General features: G+C 39.3%; 1 protein-coding gene across 1 annotated transcript; it reads right to left on the bottom strand.

The window, feature by feature from the left end:
• Positions 1-4,492: 4,492 nt before the first annotated feature.
• On the bottom strand, positions 4,493-12,619 carry LOC135477247 (uncharacterized). Its single transcript, XM_064757428.1, has 6 exons — positions 12,412-12,619; positions 11,929-12,024; positions 11,547-11,672; positions 9,514-9,612; positions 6,689-6,767; positions 4,493-5,025 (listed from the first exon to the last, which is right to left on the bottom strand). Exons 1-6 carry the CDS (start codon positions 12,548-12,550, stop codon positions 4,677-4,679), a joined length of 888 nt encoding a protein of 295 aa, XP_064613498.1. The 5' UTR covers positions 12,551-12,619; the 3' UTR covers positions 4,493-4,676.
• Positions 12,620-20,368: the final 7,749 nt, after the last annotated feature.

Here is a 20,368-nt window from a genome sequence, read left to right as displayed (position 1 = left end):
TATGGTCAATAATCGCTAGCTACCCCCTGAACGTCGTCTACACAAACCACTAAAGAACAAAAAGAAGCAGTAGACAGTTTTCATTGAAGTTGGAAAAGCACATGGTACATAGATGCTTTTGGCGAATGAGTCAAATCAGTATTCCAAACGTGTACCACATGCTAGTATATAAGTTGTCGATCATAAAATATGTATCCCAGATGAGCTTTGATTGCAACTGTTCATATATCCAATGTGGCGACCTAATTCAACACAGCGAATATACAGCCTTTCAAAACATCTTGTATAAAACAATATACAGCTATTCGTTAAAAGTGAGTCAACTTCACTTTACACAGAGAAGTTGTCAGCAGTTGTCAAGCTTCCTGCCATGAGGTCATAGAAATTACTGACAACATTTCATCCAAGATTAAGTTCAGATTCAGCAAAATTACGGAATGGATCTAAGTCAATTCTTGCATTTTTTAATCATCTCATGAAAAATAAATAATGTGATAGATTAAGTTCGTGGCGCAGTTTTTGTCATGTTATATTCCTGGCATTTATGGAATTAGCCCAAGGCAAATGTTCACCGAAGGAAGTTCAAAACTTGAACTTGGCTTTGTGGCAAAACATGATTTGGGATTGTCACATCTTATTTGGAACGACCGTGACGAGATTATCTTGCACGTGGGTAACGCGGTTTGTAAGGTAGTTTGATATTTTACGAGATACAAGATATGTAAAGCATGTCTCGTCCATTTTGGGTAATCTAGGTGTCGTCCACAGTCACAACATTCGTGTTGGACAAAGACTTGTGAATACATCTGGGAATAATGAAGGAGAATAAACTATGATAAATAATTATAAAACATTAACAGACAATTGCTCTTAGGCACGGAATTTTGCGTGTGGTCAGAAATAGTCCCGTTAGCCTGGATTGCTAGCGTGTTTGTTAAGAAGGTCTGAACTTTCCAACATGACAAAAACAATATTTGGTCACATAAACATATCCTGTTGAATAAACCGGTCACTTTACGAGCCAGTGCTTCTAATTAGATGTGTTGATTTCGTCTAAGTCTGCCGGGTAACGTGTAGACAGACCATCCAGCACCTGGTGGACACTGACGTCATTACAGCGCAGCGTAGCGTCTCTGACGTAGGAAGCCATGATTCGACAGGTATACGGACAATATAGGAAGCAGCATTGCCGGTAATGATGTAGAATCCGGATCTGTTCCACGTCATATGGCGTGCAGTGGACAGTCTGGTATATAGCAAAACCGTTAAAAAGTCACGGTCAACAATCAAGTTTCCAAAACTATATATATGAGGTAAGTGAATTCTGACAGACTTTTTTCCGGACCTAAGCATGCTTACATTGGAAAACCGGAGGGCATCTGAGAAATCAAGTTGAGAGTTGAATTCTTTGGCTTTTGGTTTTCATATTAGAACCTTTTTAGCCATTCCGGTTTATAACGTCTGTTAAACGAAAGTGAATGCCGATCAGTAAGGGGTTTTGCTGGACAAGCCAGGCGGCAACCATTTGCCAAAGAGCAGCATGGACAAAATGACACTCAATTACACCTTAGTTACTTTCCTCTAAAGCGAGAGCAGACTGCTTGATGGTCAAGAGGTCAGCATGCCACCACCTTTCATTACGAAGACATGATCCCGGCTCTGTTTATAGAATCAACATACACCAGGGCCCTGGGGTGCGGGCCATAAGCCCTGTGAGGGAGTGTTCAAAGACCTTTGGCACACGGACAAGTAATGAAGTTGCCATAAGGGCACAATGAAATCCGTGCCCAAAGCCATGTGGCAGTCTGGGGTCTGTTCCACCCGCGCTCAATTAAATTACAATTTGTTTGATGTCCGTGCGTGCTTGTGACGGGTCGGTCATTTCGGCAAGTACTCACTTTAACCAGGCCAGTTTATCCATTAGCCAATACACCCGGCTTACACTGTAAATATTTGTGCAATTTAATCAGCACAATTTGAGATATCCTTAAGATCTTATACACTGAACAATCGACCAAAAACTGAGGCATATTCAGTTTAGCCTTATCTCCGCAGGCCTTTGTAGTGGGTTAGAGGATAAGGTGTGTAGTAAATTCTTGTTACCCGCGAGCTTCTCTCGTGTTTACACAATCCGGATTAAACTCAGCTACAGATGAGAGCTTACAGTCCCACGTGGTAAACCGATGAGCTTAAGTGAGGTTAAATGTGCCCTAGGGCACTTCAACCACCGATAAGGTATTGATCGCAGGACGTCTTAACCTTGACCGCTAGTTTGTTACATAACCCGGGCCTATTGTCTGCTAAAGGTTACGAAAACATAGCTGCTAAAGCGGTCACTTAGGCTGTGAATAAAGTCGAACGGTCCCATAAAATTTGTTGAAAAAGCCAAAATAACATGCATTTCAAATATTGGCATTCATTTACTATTTATTTACCCTGAACAAAATAACTCGAAGGTCAGGTGGTCTTAAGATGCAGTAACTATCAGTCAAAGAACAAACAAACTACCAAAATCGTACCGCAATGAATTCTTCTCAAGAGACAGACTATTAAGAGCTGTCAAATTAACAATCAGCGTCAGCGATGTCTAATCATGCGGAGTAGTATTGGCATAGTAAAAATTGTTTGTGCGTTATAAAACCTCTTTCGACAACACCACAATTGAATTTTTTTTACACACCCCTTTTGGTTGATTTGTTGATTGATCAGATTGATTGGTGGTTTACGACATACTCAAGAATTTTATCGTTTGTACAATGGGGGTCGGTTTTACGGGTGGAGGGAACCAAAGTGTAGGAAATAATACAGACCTTAAGCGGCTTATTGACGAAATCACATATCTTTTGAGAATGTGGTATTCTGACTGAATTCCTTTGAACTATAATGGTCTCCGTGTCCGAGGGAGATAGCACATCAGCCCGGCGCATTGACCCAAGATCCTCCCAACAATGCGTCGGCTGTGAGTTCAAGTCCAGCTCATGCTGGCTTCCTCTCCGGCCCGAAAATTCAAAGAACGAAGAAGAAGATAAGTCAGCAACTTTCGGATGGTCGTGTGTTTCCTCCGGGGTCTGCCCGGTTTGCTCCCACCATAAAGCTAGCTGCCGTCGTATAAGTGAAATATTCTTGAATGCGGCGTTAAAACACCGATCAAATAAGCAAATAAATTTAAAATTACAAATTTCCGTTTACAAGTATAAAATGGAGCTAGTTTTATATCGACGAAATGCTAACTTTACATTCTTACACTCGTTTTAACATGCCTTGCATCACTCGGTGTACATTTCAGAGATTCTGTGACATAACTGACCACTAACCTCTGACTTTCATATGGAAGGTGCACCTCTCTCCTATTTACCAGATGCCGCTTTGTTAGAGATGTTACCAACACTGTTATGTTCGATCCTGTATTTTGGAAGAGCTCAAAAGTAAAATATACATCACGCGATGCCTTTAAAGCGTAAAATTTCATTAAATATACACTGATAGATACTCCATGTACATACAATTGTCACTCAACTTAATTTCTCGATACAGTGTTACGGGTCTGTCGGATATGTATTTTCTAAATTAATATGTTTTCTGGGGTTGGGAGTGGGGGAGGGGGGTGGGGATGGTGGAGCGCAAAGAAGAGGGTAGATTTGCCACCACTCTGGAAGTAAAATTGTATGGTATTCGTCGTCACCTCAAGATACACCTGACTACACACACACCTATATATCTAACTGTTTCCAAAACATCAGGAAACTTGCTTTAGTTTTATTTATTTATTTCATTGTTGTTTTACGCCGTACTCACGCATATTTCACTCATAGGACAGTGGCCAGCATTATGGTAAGAGGAAACCCGGCACACCCCGGGGGAAACCCACGATCATCCGCTGGCAGACCTTCCCACGTACGGCCGGAGAGAAAGCCAGCATCAGCTGGACTTGCACTCACAGCGACCGCAGTGGTAGGAGGCTCTTGGGCATTAGGCTAGCGCGCCAACCAACTGATCCACGGAGGCCCCGAGTTGCTTTAGAATTTGACCTGTATTCGAAAATTTAACCCCAAAACTGATATAAGGTAAGCGAAAAAAGTTCAAACTGATCAACGAACTGAATTCTGGATATATTGATTATATTTATTTTTCAAACACAGCCATGGAATTTGTTAGTTCGCATCTACCCTGTGAATAAAACAAAAAAATTATGGAAAAATATATACAAAACTAATATATTAGTTAGAAAGAAATATATACACCTATTCACTTTTTCGCAAATACTCTCGATGAAACAATATATTATGTCTACTTCAAAGGACATATCTATGGAAACCGGCCAGAGCCATGGTCAAAACATTTCCCTCAAATATTCCGCAATGCCTTCAGTGATTCAGGCCTAAGCTGCGCAGTTTACTATTCATCGATGCCTTTAGGAGAGACGATTTGTGAACAAGATGGTCCGAAGAACCAAGGTCAGTTTAGCTTGGTCTCGATTCGCCCTTGCAAGACGGTTTCTCTTAATAGCAATTCTTTTGAAAATGTTGTACTAACAATGGCGCTGGCCGGCTTCTGGACATATTTACAAAACGTTAACTTCGTGTGATTCTGTGTGATGATGAACATGAGAACTGATCAATGAACTTGTATCAGACTTTACAAAGACAATCAGCTTTGTGTTGGACCAAAGCCTGGGGCTACACGCCATGCTCGCTGTACTGACTGTCCGCCATATTTTGTTGGTTTGATATGATATATTTCGTGAAGTCGATCGGATTTAAATCCAATTCCTGTTGATATGAATGACGCTCGAGGACTGAGATGCCTCTTTTATCGGGATTACATGGTTCTTGCATCATATCAATATTTTCAGACAGCACTACGTTGTGTCCCGTGCTCGCGGATGGATCTGCACTGGTGCCAACGTTGGCAGAGTTTATGACAAAATGACAGCGTCGCTGTGTTGGAGTGCACGCCAGTAAGCCTCTCTCTGATGCAACACTGACGGTATCCGGGCCTGGGCGCTGACACGGCTTTTTTCTTCTTCTGCAAACGAAGAGAGAATGAAGTAGTAATTACTGAGAAACACCTTAGACAAAAACAACATAATTCATTAAAAAAAAAGAAAATCTCTATTAAAAGAAATATGCGATGTTTGGAAAAAACAAATCCACCTCTGCTTTTTTTTTTAGTTTCAAGCTATGCTTGGTGTAATGATTGCAATCTCAAGTAAAACCATTTCACACAGACCCTTTCATGTTAAATGTGCGCCCAGATGATACAACATAATTCTGGGAATACACAATTATCCCAATAGGGGTCGGTGAGGCCCCGCTTGATAGATGCACTCAGATTATATCCACTCAAGATTTCCATTACTGCAATTTTGCAACGGTTTGATTCATTCGGTAACAGCAGAGCTTGTACAACACCGTGCGCATGCTCTAATATTTATTTATTTATTTATTTTTTATTTATCGGATTAGTGTTTTACGCCGTTATCAAGAATATTTCACCTATGGAATAGCACCCAGCAATATGGTGGGAGGAAACCGAACAGGGAGGAAACTCACGACCATCCGGAAGTTGCTGAGAGACCATTCCACGTACGACCGGAGAGGAAGACAGCGTGGGCAACCCACACTGACCGTATTGGTCAGAAGTCATTGTGCTGCGCTTTCACTCTAACCACCTCGGCCCCGTAGGCCCCCGCTCACCATAATATCATGTCTAGTAAGTTCACATAAAAGCCATTGTTTTCACGATTTCTCTCTTTCTATTTGACACATCATGCTCATGATTTTAATGATTAACACAGTAGGTATTGTGATTTTCAGGATATCATGAAAATACTCGTGATATTTCAATTACTGATACAGACATCCAGTAAGAATTTGCTCATGACTTCATGAATGTTCTCTTGATATTTACCAGTAACTGTTGTTTTCATGATTTTATGAAAGTACTTTCGATATTTAACATAACTGAATCATAAAATAATTGTTGTTGTCATGATCTAATGAATCTACCTATTAAATTTAACTTTCTGATTCACACATGATTTCATGAATGTTATGAAATAGATCGGATTTTACCAGTATACACGTGACCATTTGTCAGCCCTAGTTTCACTCTCCATGCTGCCGATTTTGGAGTCTCCATATTTAACTTAAAGACTCGTATTTCCCTGATTTCATGATATACCGGTCTTTCGATTTAACCTAATGCTGTCATTTTTTGTTTTTAATATGGCAATTTGCCAACTATCACACTGTTTTCGCTGCTCTGGTCTCACTGTACGTTAAGCTGTAATCCTATAGTGTTTTTAATTATAGTGTATTTATGCATAAATCAGGACTCTGCTGATGAACTAAGCTTCCCCGCAGCCTGGTCCATTCGCATTGTTTTAATGTGGTTGTATGTTAAATGTGATGACAACACAGGCCTTTGAGTATTTCTAGACCAGTGACGTGTAATAAATTGCAACTAACATTACTGCATTTTCTTCTTACGTAATTCTGCTTTAGCCATGGTGATAGGGGGAGTGTAATTTGTCAACGTTTATTATCTACATGAACATTTAAAATAAAACCTTAAATGAGGTGAATTGACAAGAGGGTGTATTTCACCGGTTAGGTGGGAACTTTTCTCGCTGCCCTGATCTTACATTCTATGCTGTACGTCTTTAATTATATTTAACCCAACTTACTTGCATTTCTTTACGATGCATATCAACGTAACGGTAAACACTAATCCGACAACACAGCTGGCGATTATTATTGGCAGATCTGAAAAATAAAACAGCGCGAAGAGGTTCAGTAAATGGAAGCCTATCATTTCTCCATCTCATTTTCACCAATCGGAATCCATATAGCAAAATATGTAGTGCAGTTATCAACTTTTATCTTTAACAACTGTTGTTCTTCCCAATCAGCTACACATTATACAAGCAACAAATCGTATGCAAACGAAACTGCTTTCATAAACGTAATACATGCTTTAATACTATGTGAAATTAACTTTCGCATAGTATTAACTTTTGAAAATAAAAACATGTCATTTTCGTTGTTTTTAGCCAATAATTCTTTGCAAGAATTATAATTTTTGCCGCATTATACCGCGCTAATTTAGAGTGTCTTGTTTTTTTGTTTTTTAACCAATGGCTAAAATCGACTTCGTAGTTCCACCTGAAATGATCACTGATGGCAAAGTGGTACGAGGGAGAGTTTTCTTCTGGCGGTCTAATCAGTTATTACCACCAGGGTTGTCTCCCTTCTATAACGCATTTCATCACAATATTCAATCGGAGAAACTCGGTGCTTTGTCTTCTATATACAGGCGCATCTGGCCTTGGGGAAACTAATTGGCCAAGAACGTAAAAATGACCACAAAGAACCATGTTACTAGAACTTAGTGTAACCTGACTTTAAGCAAAAAATAAAAATAGTATTGGTTACGATATTATTTAATCCGAGGCTGGAAAAGCATCCCCTCACGTCATCAATATGGGAGTAACAATTGGGCCGCTGATGTAATGGGGTCAACTGCTTGCACAAAGCAACATTTCTTTTACTGAGCAAAGCTATAAAAAATAATGATGTAAAATATTCAAAACTACTTAAATGCTGTCTTGCTAAAAATGGATCATTGTAGGTTCGAGATTTGTTTGTACTTGATTGTAATCAGCTGTATATGTAAGGACTGCGCACTTGTCTGCGTGTGAACAAAACACAGTCAAACTTCAAAGATAAAAATAATAAATGCATTTTTTATTTGCTGGTGTGCCGTTGTTTATTAGGGATAGAATGCATATCGGTATATGTTTATTGAAATGTGTTTAAATGCCGGTGGTCAGATTTACAGGTTGGGGAAACCGGAAACCGGAAATAAACAGCCCTTTTTGGAAACCAATTAACAAAATTTCCCTTGCATCAATTATTGATGGAATACAATGTAGGTGACATATTACAAACATTGGTATATGCCAACTATGAGAGGCGTCCCTGGTCAATAAACGAAGGATTGGCCGTCGCATTTGTGTGACGTCAAATGTGCCGGGCTTCCTCTCACCATAATGCTGGCTGCCGCCGTTTTAGTGAAATATTCCTGAGTGCGGCGTAAAACATCAATCAAATAAATAAATAAATAAATATCAAATCTAATTTCTAAAGCAAAAAAGCGAATAATATCCCTTTGTATTAGGAGATGTCATCCATACATTCTCTGCTTGTGAAACACTTTTACGCAGTTTGCAGAGACATTTTTTTTTTCACATAATGCACTTTTTGAAGGTAAAATTAAATCGGCTAAAATGATGAATAATATTGTAAACGTATGTAAGCACAGTGTAAAACACCAACCAAATAAATCACGTATACAAGCAAAGCGTGAATCTCCAGCTGTAAACTGGCTGTTCTATCCACAGCACTTTAGAACAAGGATTTGTCACAAACATGTAGGTGAAAATGAAGACAATTGTGAATGTAAACTAACGTTGCTGGGATATGCTTCAAGTTTACAAGTATCACCATCAGAATAAAGCCAACCAACACATGGAAAAGAAATTCCAAAGCAACGTTCACTAGAAACCAACACAGATCGAAGAAAATGTATAAAGTATAAGCAATTAGGACAGAAGCCTATCAGGAGAAGCAATCAAAAGTTGTTGATGGCTCTGGAAAACTGTAGGAATGTTTTGAACTTGACAAATGGGTCATTTTTCGTTTTAATTGATTGTGAATTGATTCCGTTTGAAAGTTGTTATTAACCAAGTATATATCTCAGTTGCGTATTTGGTTGGTATACTGTTTATACGAGTATTTCAAACGTGGCGATTGTATTCAACACGAACGCCACGAGCAAAGTGGAGGCGAGAGTAACGCATGTATTGGTATTTGATATATGTTTGCGAAATCAAATATAAATGAGTATTCTGTTTTTTTTTGGAAACAAAAGTAAAAATATGTGAATGATGAAAGTGGCCAAGAGCCAAAAAAATGTACTCTACAAAAGATTTGTTTCTTTCTGTCTGAACAGAAAAAACCTTTCCAATGATTTCGGATAAAAAGTATTGCATTGTCAAATATATTTCACATTTGACTCTAGCCAGACCGAAAATAAATTCTAGAAAATTGATAATAACATGGATTAGTGAAAAGCTTGAAACAAGTAAATTGTCTTTTGTTAAGGGGAAGTAACTCTAGCTGCCTCACACAGTGCAATCAGCTGAATATCATTAATTATTAAGTTCATTCGCTTGTATTTGTCGCCCATCTTTCACACAATAATGAAAAGTAAGAAACTCTTAACACAGTCCATACCAATGTTAGCTTGTAGTATCTAGTAAGATACTTCACGAGGGCATTCTCCCCAGGCGCCTCGTTGTTACAAGTTGCACATTTTATCTTTGCAATAAGTAAAAAAATTTTCGTAGCGGCTACCATGACTCTGTCATGTGATCATGGTTTTAAAATAAGACCAGAATGTAAAATAAAAATATATGGTACAGCGTTATTGGTTGGTCACGTGACTTACCGGAAACTGCTTCATACTGTCGCTGTACGATTGTATCATTCAAGTCCGTTTTACCATCAGCGATGTGGATATCCGCTCTCCAAATACTAGAGTTTCCATCTGTCAGAAGAAATTAACGACATACACATAAAAAAGCATTTAACTTGTGGTTTATGTCGTGTTATTACAGAAGAGGATATAGGATCCGGGATCGCGAAGCAGTCTCAGACTTAAGTCAGATATAATCTTAACTTGTGGTGTGATTACTGAGATTTTTTTTTTAACTTAAGCGATAATTTTCAGTTGTCTCATTTCAATTTTTGGCCAATTCTAAGTATCAAAATAAACGTTTCTAAGATAAGAAACAATTTTAGAGCGGTAAACGGTTTTGAAGATAAAGAGACTAAGTCTAACTTCTGTCTGAGACAGTTTCTTGATCCTAAGATGATCACGATCGTAGCATTACAATCGATACCCTCCTTCTCGAAGGGATTGTAAGCTACGCTAGTTGTAAATTATAACCAGAAATTATAATTGGGTCGAACTAGTGTTAAATATTTAGCATCGCCCACAAATCACAATAAAATATAAATACTAGCCTTATGTAGACTGTTCGTTCGTAGTTTTGGGCTCGGCTCGCAAAGATGTGCAACTTAATTGTCTCAAAACGATGCTACATGCTGTTGTTGTTAGCAGCTGAATCATTGTGATGTTCAACTCTTTTGAAAATGACGGCAAGAAAAAATCATCGACTGACACGTTTTGCATCAATACAGATTACCATTATGTACGATTTATATTTATCGTCCGATTTCGATAATAACTCCGAAAAGTTACAATCACCTTATAATTCCAGTGTGGAAGCGGCGTAATTTTTTTTGTAATTATTTGTGAAATCAATTTTTGGTTTCCCAATCGTTTGCAAGCGGACACAGTACTTAATTCCATTCAGATATACTACAGTACCGGTGTGTTATGCCTTACATAGCAACGTTTTACGTATATGATACGGTGTTTAAGCTTATCGGTGTTAGGCCTACAGCTACCCGACAAAGCTCCCTACTTTCGGGTACAGGCGAACCAGCAGAAGGGGGATTTGGACGTGTGACGCTTTATTCATTGATCATAGGCTTCCGAGCGCACAGCTCTTTGTTCGACTTAGCAACCGCTAAAATACACAGGTAAGGATTCATGTGTAAGTCTCAAGGGTGACAAAGTGATATATTTGTGTCATGACCAATTAACAATGCATATATTTTACCTTTTCAATATATAATTCTCGTTTCTCCTTCACAGAAGAAAATTTAGTCTACAAAATAGCACAGAGGGTGCTGGTGTCCTATGTTCTGTGGACTGTTTTACTTGGGATTTGTCATGTGGCTAAAGTGTTTATTTCGAGATTTCCTTCAAGCGTTGATAAAGTCAACATTTTTATATAGGTTAGGATTTGTTTCCAATTGTTGTCGAGCAAGGAACATGTTTCTGAAGAAGTGGTTAACACGAATAGAAAACTCAGTTAAACTAAAATCCATGCAAAACTACTTTATCGAAACCTATATATTCGAAGACCAAGGCAGTCGAATGTGCATGAACACAGAATGTGCACATGCAGTTTTCTGTAAAAGTCACTGGTATATCCAGAATAACGAAATGCCAATGGGTAGGTATGTACATGAGGTTTTATTGTCATACATAACAGTTTTTCAGTCATACGACGACTAGGTGTCATTAAGCGGGTGTACATATACTGTGCCCATGCTGCTAAAGTGCTGCCGCCATGCTGATCAGCCATGACACCCCACCCAGTCACATTACAGTGAATCCCGGCCATTTGGTCAGGTTTCCTTACCTCTCAGCGGCAACAAGAGCCATTTTTAACGTCTATGGTAGGACCTCGACCTGGGTTTGATCCCGAGTCTCCCGACTTCGAGTAGGACCCTCTAAACACAAGGCCACCGAAATAATGAAACAGTAAGTGTCTGGGATGTTCTACCACCACTGGCACAAGAACAGACAAAATGAAGAAAGAAATGTACACTGTTGAACATACTGACCTTGCTCTTCTGCATCGTACGTGTTGGTTGAAGGAGCTGTCGACCAAAAGCCAGCCATCGTCGACGTTTCTGCAGAAGTCTTATGAAATCGCTGTATTCTGTTATCCCGCGTTGTCAGTGATGTAACTATAAACATCAAAGAGTATGTTGAAAGATTCCGATGGGCACTGGTGGAATTTTGCCAACGGTTTAGAGTGAAAAGTTAAAAAAAAACAAATTGCTCGCACAGAAATGTTTTTGATAGCCATGTGTATACGCCAACGACGCTGAAAGCTAATTAAGGCAGCGTCAGTTTTTATTTGTAATTGGTTAATAGCCACCTGGCGCACCAGGGAGATAACTCTGAAAAAGGGCCAAGGTCATCGCGCGTGTGCACACTCACCTGTATTTAATGAGGAATTGCCAGTGGCTGTCCCACAATCTGTCCGATTAGGCATGCTGAAAGGTCTTAGGTGATCCAAAGTAGTGTCACGCACAACTGAAACGTTCAAGATACGCATGTGCAATAGAACAATCAAAACGTAAGTATTAATAAAATCTGCTATTCATTAAGTATGGCTTTGCATTTGTTGATATCCGGAAACTACAGATCCACAAAGAAATTTTCTTGGTAATGAACTGAATGTATAATTATATATCTTCTGATAACCTAAAAAGAAATTAATGAAGCAGGTCTCCACAGAATACACTATTAAAAAGCTTTAACTGCCTTATGCTTTTTCAAAAGTGTCGTATTATCAATGACTATAGTGCGTGTCAAATCTTGATACTGCTGCGTAAAACCATGTTCATTTATTCATTCTTTCATTCATTCATTCGTTCCAACATTTATACACTGAAATGCAAGTATATCAGGTGAACTCACATCTGTACTCGATCCAGACTCGATGGCCCCCTACTGCCCCGTGGGTAAACATTAAAATCTCGATGTCCCCTTTTAACGTGAACTTTAGACCCCTTTCAGAAGTCCGTTCCAGCTTCTTGCCAACTTTATTTTTTAGCATCTCTCGTATCCTTACAAACAGCTTATCTGATTTGTCCACGTGCAGGTATTCTCTAACGTAAACATCTACGTCATATCCGGCTGGTGGATGTATTCGCCATGCGCAGACTGAGCTGCCTATGACGAGTGCTGGATATCCGGGGCTGGATACGTATCTCTGGTCCGAAGAGACAGCCACTCCTCGTCGGCTACAGTTACTTTCCATCGCCAGGCCTGGGATAAGTCAAAACAGATCATTCATGATAAGCCAGGATGCTTTATGAGCTCTGCACTTTCTTAGTGATATTTTCACGAAAGCTAGTATTGCGCTTGTGTCGTTACGTGCTTCATGGCAACCTCTAACCAGTCGACGTCATGGTTGTTACATGAACGCAAAACTAAGCAGACTTTGTCCAAAGAACTTTACACATTACGTTGTGTTGGTGTGTATGATACCGATAAGGCTTATCGGTGTTACCTTGTCACATAAATATGGTAGTACGTACAAAAAACTCAATACGAATGGTTTGAGAATCCGGTCACACAACTCGGTCACCAAAATTGTAATAAGATCCGTTTCACACATTCATCTAACTATCAGTCTATGGCAATCTTATAGGCCTTACCTTAGCGAAAAAAGAGGGGACCTGGTGGTTAGCATGTCATCGCAGCGCAATGACCCAGGAGTCTCTCACCAATGTTGTCGCTGTGAGTTCAAATCCAACTCATGCTGGCTTCCTCTGGACCTAGGAAGCTCTTCCAACAAGCTGCGGATGTGCGCGGTTTTTTTTTTTTTACCGGGCTTTGCCTGGTTTCTTCCCACCATAATGCTGGTCGTCCTCGTCGTATAAGAGAAATATTCTTGAGTACGGCGCAAACATCAATCAAATAAATAAATAGGCCTACCAGAATTACAGGAACTGAGAGTACCATGTTACATGTTGGTTCACGCAGCATCAGGACGGATTTGTGAAAAGGGCCTCTGCACGAGTGCATTTCTCGTGCATTGTTTTCAAGTAAATGGTTATTAAATTTGATAACAATACAACATTTGAGAAAGGGATGATTTGTAGGGATGATTTAAGTTGCTACTATTTAAGTGTGAACATTAAAAAAAAAACATATTGAGGTCATCTGACAAGAGGCCTGAATTCAGTGGTTATACATGTAATATGTGACCTTTCATCATCTTCCACACTGGTCGCTGCTCTGGTTTGTTGGCCGCTCTGTACTGTTTTAAACTTCGTTGTATGCATTATGTCGTCAAGACAGCTATGTGTAAATGGCGCTTTCGTGTAACCTACGCCATGCCTTATGACTTACCAGAGATACACACGTAACTGACGAACACCAATGAAATGGCCTTCACGTCATCATCGCTCTGCACTCCGTTCGGACAGAACTGTCCCCGGATGTACCACAGATCTGACGGCTGACAGTACTGCCTTCCCGAACAAATTCTCGTCACTTCCCGGAAAGCAACTTCGTCACAGTTTTTCGTCCCATCTCTGCACATTACTTCCTGTATGAGAATTACACTTCCGGCTTGACACAGAAGTTGGGGTGCATCGTCGTCACAGAGATTCACGTCACAGGCATAATTACCGCTGAGACCTGCAAAAAAACAACAACATGAAAATACAGAAATAAGAGTATGATTGGCCAGGATTTTAATACTGAATTGATCATTTATGCCTTAAAATACAATGTTGTTATAATCTAAAAGGTAAAGGTTCAATACATGCCGCTAGAGAGGAAACCATGGATGTTCCATACACTCTGCTAGGAGGAAAACCTTGAAGGCTCCATACACCCTACTAGGATAGGAGAGACACATTGAAAGTCCCATACCTGTTGCTAGGATGGAAACACTGAAGGTTCCACACATCTTCCTTGAAGGGGAACATTGAAGGTTCGATACATCCTCCTAGGAGTAACGGTTCCATGCAAGGAAAGAATCCTTGAAGTTCCATTCATTCTCTTAAAAGAGATCAACTTTCTAATACAGGAAATGAAATCAACGCTCATTATATGTGGTAGCATTTGACCTTATTGTTATCTGCATTTTCGAACTACACGCTGTTAGATTGTGAAATTTCTTCCGTGGAGTCATACGGTGTGGCATGGATCCATAAAAGTGGCATGGTGACAAAAATTTTTGGAAGAGAGAAAAAAAAAAGAACATAGTGAAAAAATTTTTTTTGGAAGAGAGCATAAAAAAAGAACATGGTGAAAATAAACATTTTTGGAAGAGAGCATAAAAAAAGAACATAGTGAAAAAAATTTTTTTGGAAGAGAGCATAAAAAAGAACATGGTGAAAATAAACATTTTTGGAAGAGAGAAAAAAAAAAGAACATACTGAAAAAAATTTTTTTGGAAGAGAGCATAAAAAAAGAACATGGTGAAAATAAAAATTTTGGAAGAGAGAAAAAAAAAGAAGATGGTGAAAAAAAATTTTTTTTTAACCCTCGACTTTAACAGTCGGGCGTTTACAAGTCGGGGCCTAGAGTTTGAAAGTCGGGCCCCGACATAATTGGCCAATCATAATTAAGGGTTACGCTATAATCTCATCTATATATACAGGGGCCCACAGCCTGATCGTCAGTGCCATTATACTTTTACAAATTAACTTTTTCCACTTGCAAATTATATTTTCTCAGTCCCAAAATGTTCAACGCCAACAAGATTCATGGTGTAACCTCCAACAGTCTGGGATTATTATTAAAAAAGCAAAAACTCAACCAAATAATACGATAAGTTTAAAACTTACCACAGCCGTCCTCAGACATGTAGGTAAAAAGAGAGTTAAAGCCTTTGGTCCTAACGTATATATAGCTTGCCTACGTTCCACCCTGGCTGGATCAAGTACATGTATTCGAATAATCTCTCACATATCGCTATTACAACTGAGATTGAAAGAACTCGATTAGGCTATATAAGTGCGTTGCTGCACGCTGTATTTTGTACTTTATTTTTATTTAGTCCATATATTGTCTCTTTCAAATGTGTTTTTTTAATAAGGTGCATCGTTGATAGAGGGAAATGCATTTCCCGCCTAAACCAAGTTGGTTTAAAGCGGTGTACTCCGTTATTCTTTCAGCACGTCACTGTTTCTGCGCAGACCAAGTCGTAACGGTCAAGCAAAGTCGTACATGTACATGAAGTGCACAAGCACTGCAGAGTGGCATTTGAGAACATTTTAAACAGATTGGAATTGGCCTGTGTCGGCGATCATGTCCATTATAATGGTTGTTTTCATTTAAAACACAAGTTATTTATCTCATGATAAAGCCCTGGTCAAAAGTTGTAGTTATCAGTGACAGATGCTCATCAGTGGCTGTCATACTGGCTGTTTGATGGCAAACGACCTGTGATTGGCCAATTTAGTCGAGGCCACGACTAAATAACTCAGGGGCTAGAAAAAAGATTTTCTCTTTCCCCAATTTTTTTGCACCACGTCATTTTTTTCTTTCTTCATAAATTTTTTTTTATTTCCACCATTTCACTTTTACAGCTCCGTAGTATGGGCCTACAGCTGTGTGAAATAAAGTATCATGGTGTATGTTTTGCCCAGCACCATTCAAGCTTTTCGTGAAGTAGGAATTTGTCACAACAGCCTTCATATAAAGAGTGAAAGTTCCAAATTGCAGCTGTGCATACATGTCGTGTGACCGCGCAAAGGATCAATGTATGTAAAACAAACAAAAACACTTCCTTAAAACTACCCTTGGATGTGCCATATAAACATGGAATTTCCGCAGGTATCTGTCGGGAAACTCGACACATATTACAAGAAAGTTGCCATGTGCTGGTGGTATAATACTGACTTTGAGGATGATTCATTTAACAGTAAAATCATCCTCGTAGAGAGTTGTTTTGCTGAACCCACCCATTCTGTCCTACGGCACTCCTAAGATTTGTACGAGATATTCCTCTTAAATACGTATATGGCTAACGCAAAACAAACATACATGCATCTATCAGACAAATGGGTTTAATTTATACGCGTTTAATCTCAAAAAGCTTTCTGTCTCTGTCGGTACTATCGGACGACTTGCGTGACGCATCCCAATTATCACCATACTGGCCAGTCGGTGTAAGAGGTTAAGATAAAAAAAAAGGGGAGGCGCGCAGGGGTAGACTGTTGATGATCAGATTTTGACGAGAGGTGAAATATGAGTAAGATTTACCGCCCTTGATCGTATCGGGTATATCCGCCGTGACGTATGGCGGACTGGATTCATCCATGGCGGAGTTGACGCACGCGCTCATTGAACAGCGGGATCCTCAGATTGGAAACAGCTTTATATATTTATCCGGAGCTTTTATCTGGACACACACTTCTGGTCTACAGCCTTTGAAGCCAGAAGCACTCTCCATTCGACACAGTTGGGTTTATTTATAAATGTTTTCCCAGGAAGAGAACTGGTGACTTTCCGCAGAGTGCTAGTGTATTTGTTTGGTTGTGGAAGTTTACTCCGATTATTCCAAAGTCTTTCATCCTTCATCCTGCATGACGTAACAGGCACATCCACAGAAGTTGTATATTATGTTTGGGTCAAATGTAACCGCCCCACGGGATTATCCAGGTGTTATTTCACAGATAGATGCGAACAGCTAGACATACGCCGACTTATTCCTCAACTAATCATAAACCTTGGCTTTATTTCAGGATCATTTACAGATACGCGAACAAGAAATACGTCCGGTTTATATCCGATAATTCGGTTTATATAGCTGTCGAGATATCTAAAGGTTTCATAAACTTTCGGGATACCATAAACAAATAGAAGACCCCTTTGACAGCATGTCGACTGGCTTTGATTGAATATGTGGCAACTGTTAACATACAAACTATAAGTAGAATCGTTCTTACCGCAAACCTAGTTATGCCAAATGAACGATACCAAAACCTTATTCAACATGAAACTTTTTCACGTAGCCTTTCATACAAAAGTGTCGGTAATACGACTAGTATAGCTTTGACAAGGCCGAGCGGGTGAGGGTTTGCTCTGCAATCACTTGTTCACACGACACATGTTTTTCTCCAACAAGGATTTTCCAAGATTCCCCTACAAGCTACCATTCTCGATGTCTAGGTATTAATAAGCTGTCGACTGTGTTCTGTGGCACAGTCCTACATAAAATTCATTCCAGACCGTTTACCTTCCACCAATGAGACATAAGTCACACATGAAACTGTCCGCGAGTATAACATCTCAAAAGCCATAATATCCAGGCCGCTGTCGTGTAGGCGAAAAACTCTCAAGTATGACGGTAACAACATCCCCACCATGTACTCTAAAACTGTGCTGCTACTCGCTGGTTCATATGATCAAAGGCAGAATCAGGCTTTTGACAAATAAAGTTCAAATCCAACGCTTGCTGCTTTATATGCGGCTTTAAGTCAGGGGATTTGTCGGGTTCATACAGAAGGGCGTTGGTTTACTCCATCAAGTAAGTGAAATGTTCATACTAACCCCTGACACTTTGAATTGTTGGATGTACGTGGATAAAAGATTGGTTTCATTAATGAAGCTCTGTCTTATCTCTGCCTTGTGGAACGTATATAATACATTGGGTACATGATCGCATGGATTACTGGATACACAAATTAGATTACTTTAATGTCATGAAATCCATTTACAATCCGAATATAGAATCTAAGTGTATATATGTACCATATTACCTATCAGCTTAAATTATTTTAAAAGAAGGACACCGTACTGGAAAATTGTAAGTATATATTGTAAGTATAAATAACAATCATAAAATACTACAAAATAAAGAGTAAAAGCACAGCAGCGAGTATATTGCGATAGCTGGAAAAATGGTCACACCTAACCGGTTAAATACAGCCGTTGGTCAATTTACCTCAGGGCTTAATTTTAAGCAAAACAGTAAAACGGTGTTATCACCTTGTCTGAAAACTATAGAAGGCTTCTGTCGTATTAAAACTTTTTTTGTTAACTTTAAATATATAAATAAAAGGGTGAAACGTTGACGGGTTGCATGAGTGTTAATCTCAACGTGAACAGGTCGATTTAATCATCATAAACGTATGTCTGCACTGATAGGATATCAGGATCTCACGAGATCTAAGACTGGCGCAGACGATGTATATCATAGCGTCCATCATCTGGACCTGATTACAAGTTAAGGCTGTAAGGTGTGTCTGCAGCGGATCGTTGCATTTCAATCCGGTCTTCATACCCCTTGCTAAAAGGTTTTGCCCGCATCACCCATTAACGCCTGCTTAACTGATGATTTACATTCCCATCGTTGTCACAGTCCTATAAACTGTACAGTGTGCACGGTTGTACAGGGAGATCTAATCCTCCATTTATATACCACCCGTCGACCAAAGACGAACGCCTCACAACTAACTCCTGCCATAACCAAGCGGTAGAGTTCACACATATATATTCACACTTACATATTCACACTTACATATTCACATGTTGACGCCATATACATTTGACTATTGTACTGATTTCAATGGTATCAGGACACAAGTGCGAATATTTCCGGTCAGAAATCCAAATTCTCAAAATTCGCATTTCAGTTATACTTGTCAGTGTCAAAAACACATTAGATTTTTTAAGTCGTAAAATAACTGCAAATAATATACTGATCGATACTTATACAGCCCTGGCATTTTACGGCTTTGCCTTATGTTTATGCCCTTAAACCTTAAGCATTATTTCATTGGTGCCGGCTTTTATATTATTTTATGTTAAATGTGATGACAGCACAGCATTTTGAGTGACTTTAGACCAGTGACGTCTAATAAATTGCCATTATCATCAATGCATTTATTTACGTAATGCTGCTTAAGCCATGGTGCTAGGGGGCGTGTAAATTGTTCTTATTTATGCATTTACATGAACAGTTAGAATAAAATCCTAACTGATGTAAATTGACAAGAGGCCGTACTTCACCGGTTACGTGTGACCATTTGCCAACTATCAAGAACCGTGGTCTGTAGCATTAAGACTATATGGACATTTAGGTATATATCCACAACGGATAGCTGTACAAGATACCCACATACCAACATATGAAAGTGTCTGACAAAACACACATGTTCGTCATTCATCAAATAATTTGTGTGTAGACAGAATATTGTGCCTCTGGCATGCAGGCAGACCACGGTCAGTGTTTAATGGAGAGTGCGATTTTTATCCAGGAATCGCGGATTGTATAGATACCCGTATAAACCCGTTAGCAGCAGGGGTAGCTCGTTTGTCACTCATATAACCACCTGTCATTGTGGTTAATGTGATATAGTCCCTCAATGTCCACTGAACAAACCTACTGTGGCATTTCCGATTCGTAACTATGCGGTTTCCGGATGTATGTGAGTTTAGCTGAGTGAAAACAAGATTTATCAAAACATCAACCATTTCCTGAGGGCCCAATTCAGGTTTTGCAAGTGTTCCAATTATAATGGTAGTATTTTGAATCCCCTCATTAGGTGTTGAATGAATTATCTATTTCCGGTTCCGGTTCAATGTACAATAAGCGGATATACCAAAGAAGTGTACACAGAAAATAAGTGTACATATTACTACGCATGAGATTGATATTGTACAGTGTCTATTTTCTTTCTCACGGCCTCCTGATTTGCACTTTCTCACTTATATACAGTACTCTCTTGAGTCATATGTGAAATTACGCTTTACCACTAACTAGGGCCGGGGTGTGTATATTCATCGTGATGAAAATTAGATCGCCACAATGGATGTACGAACAATTGAAATCAATACTTATATACTAGCATGGTACACGGTTTGGTTACTGGTTTCACTCAGTCGCCTTGACCATAAAGTGCGTCTT

This window comes from Liolophura sinensis, chromosome 10 (assembly GCF_032854445.1).
Source record: "Liolophura sinensis isolate JHLJ2023 chromosome 10, CUHK_Ljap_v2, whole genome shotgun sequence".
NCBI classification, from domain to species: domain Eukaryota; kingdom Metazoa; phylum Mollusca; class Polyplacophora; order Chitonida; family Chitonidae; genus Liolophura; species Liolophura sinensis.
The sequence above is the reverse complement of the archived record's forward strand: the minus strand, read 5'-3'. Positions and strand labels throughout refer to the sequence as shown.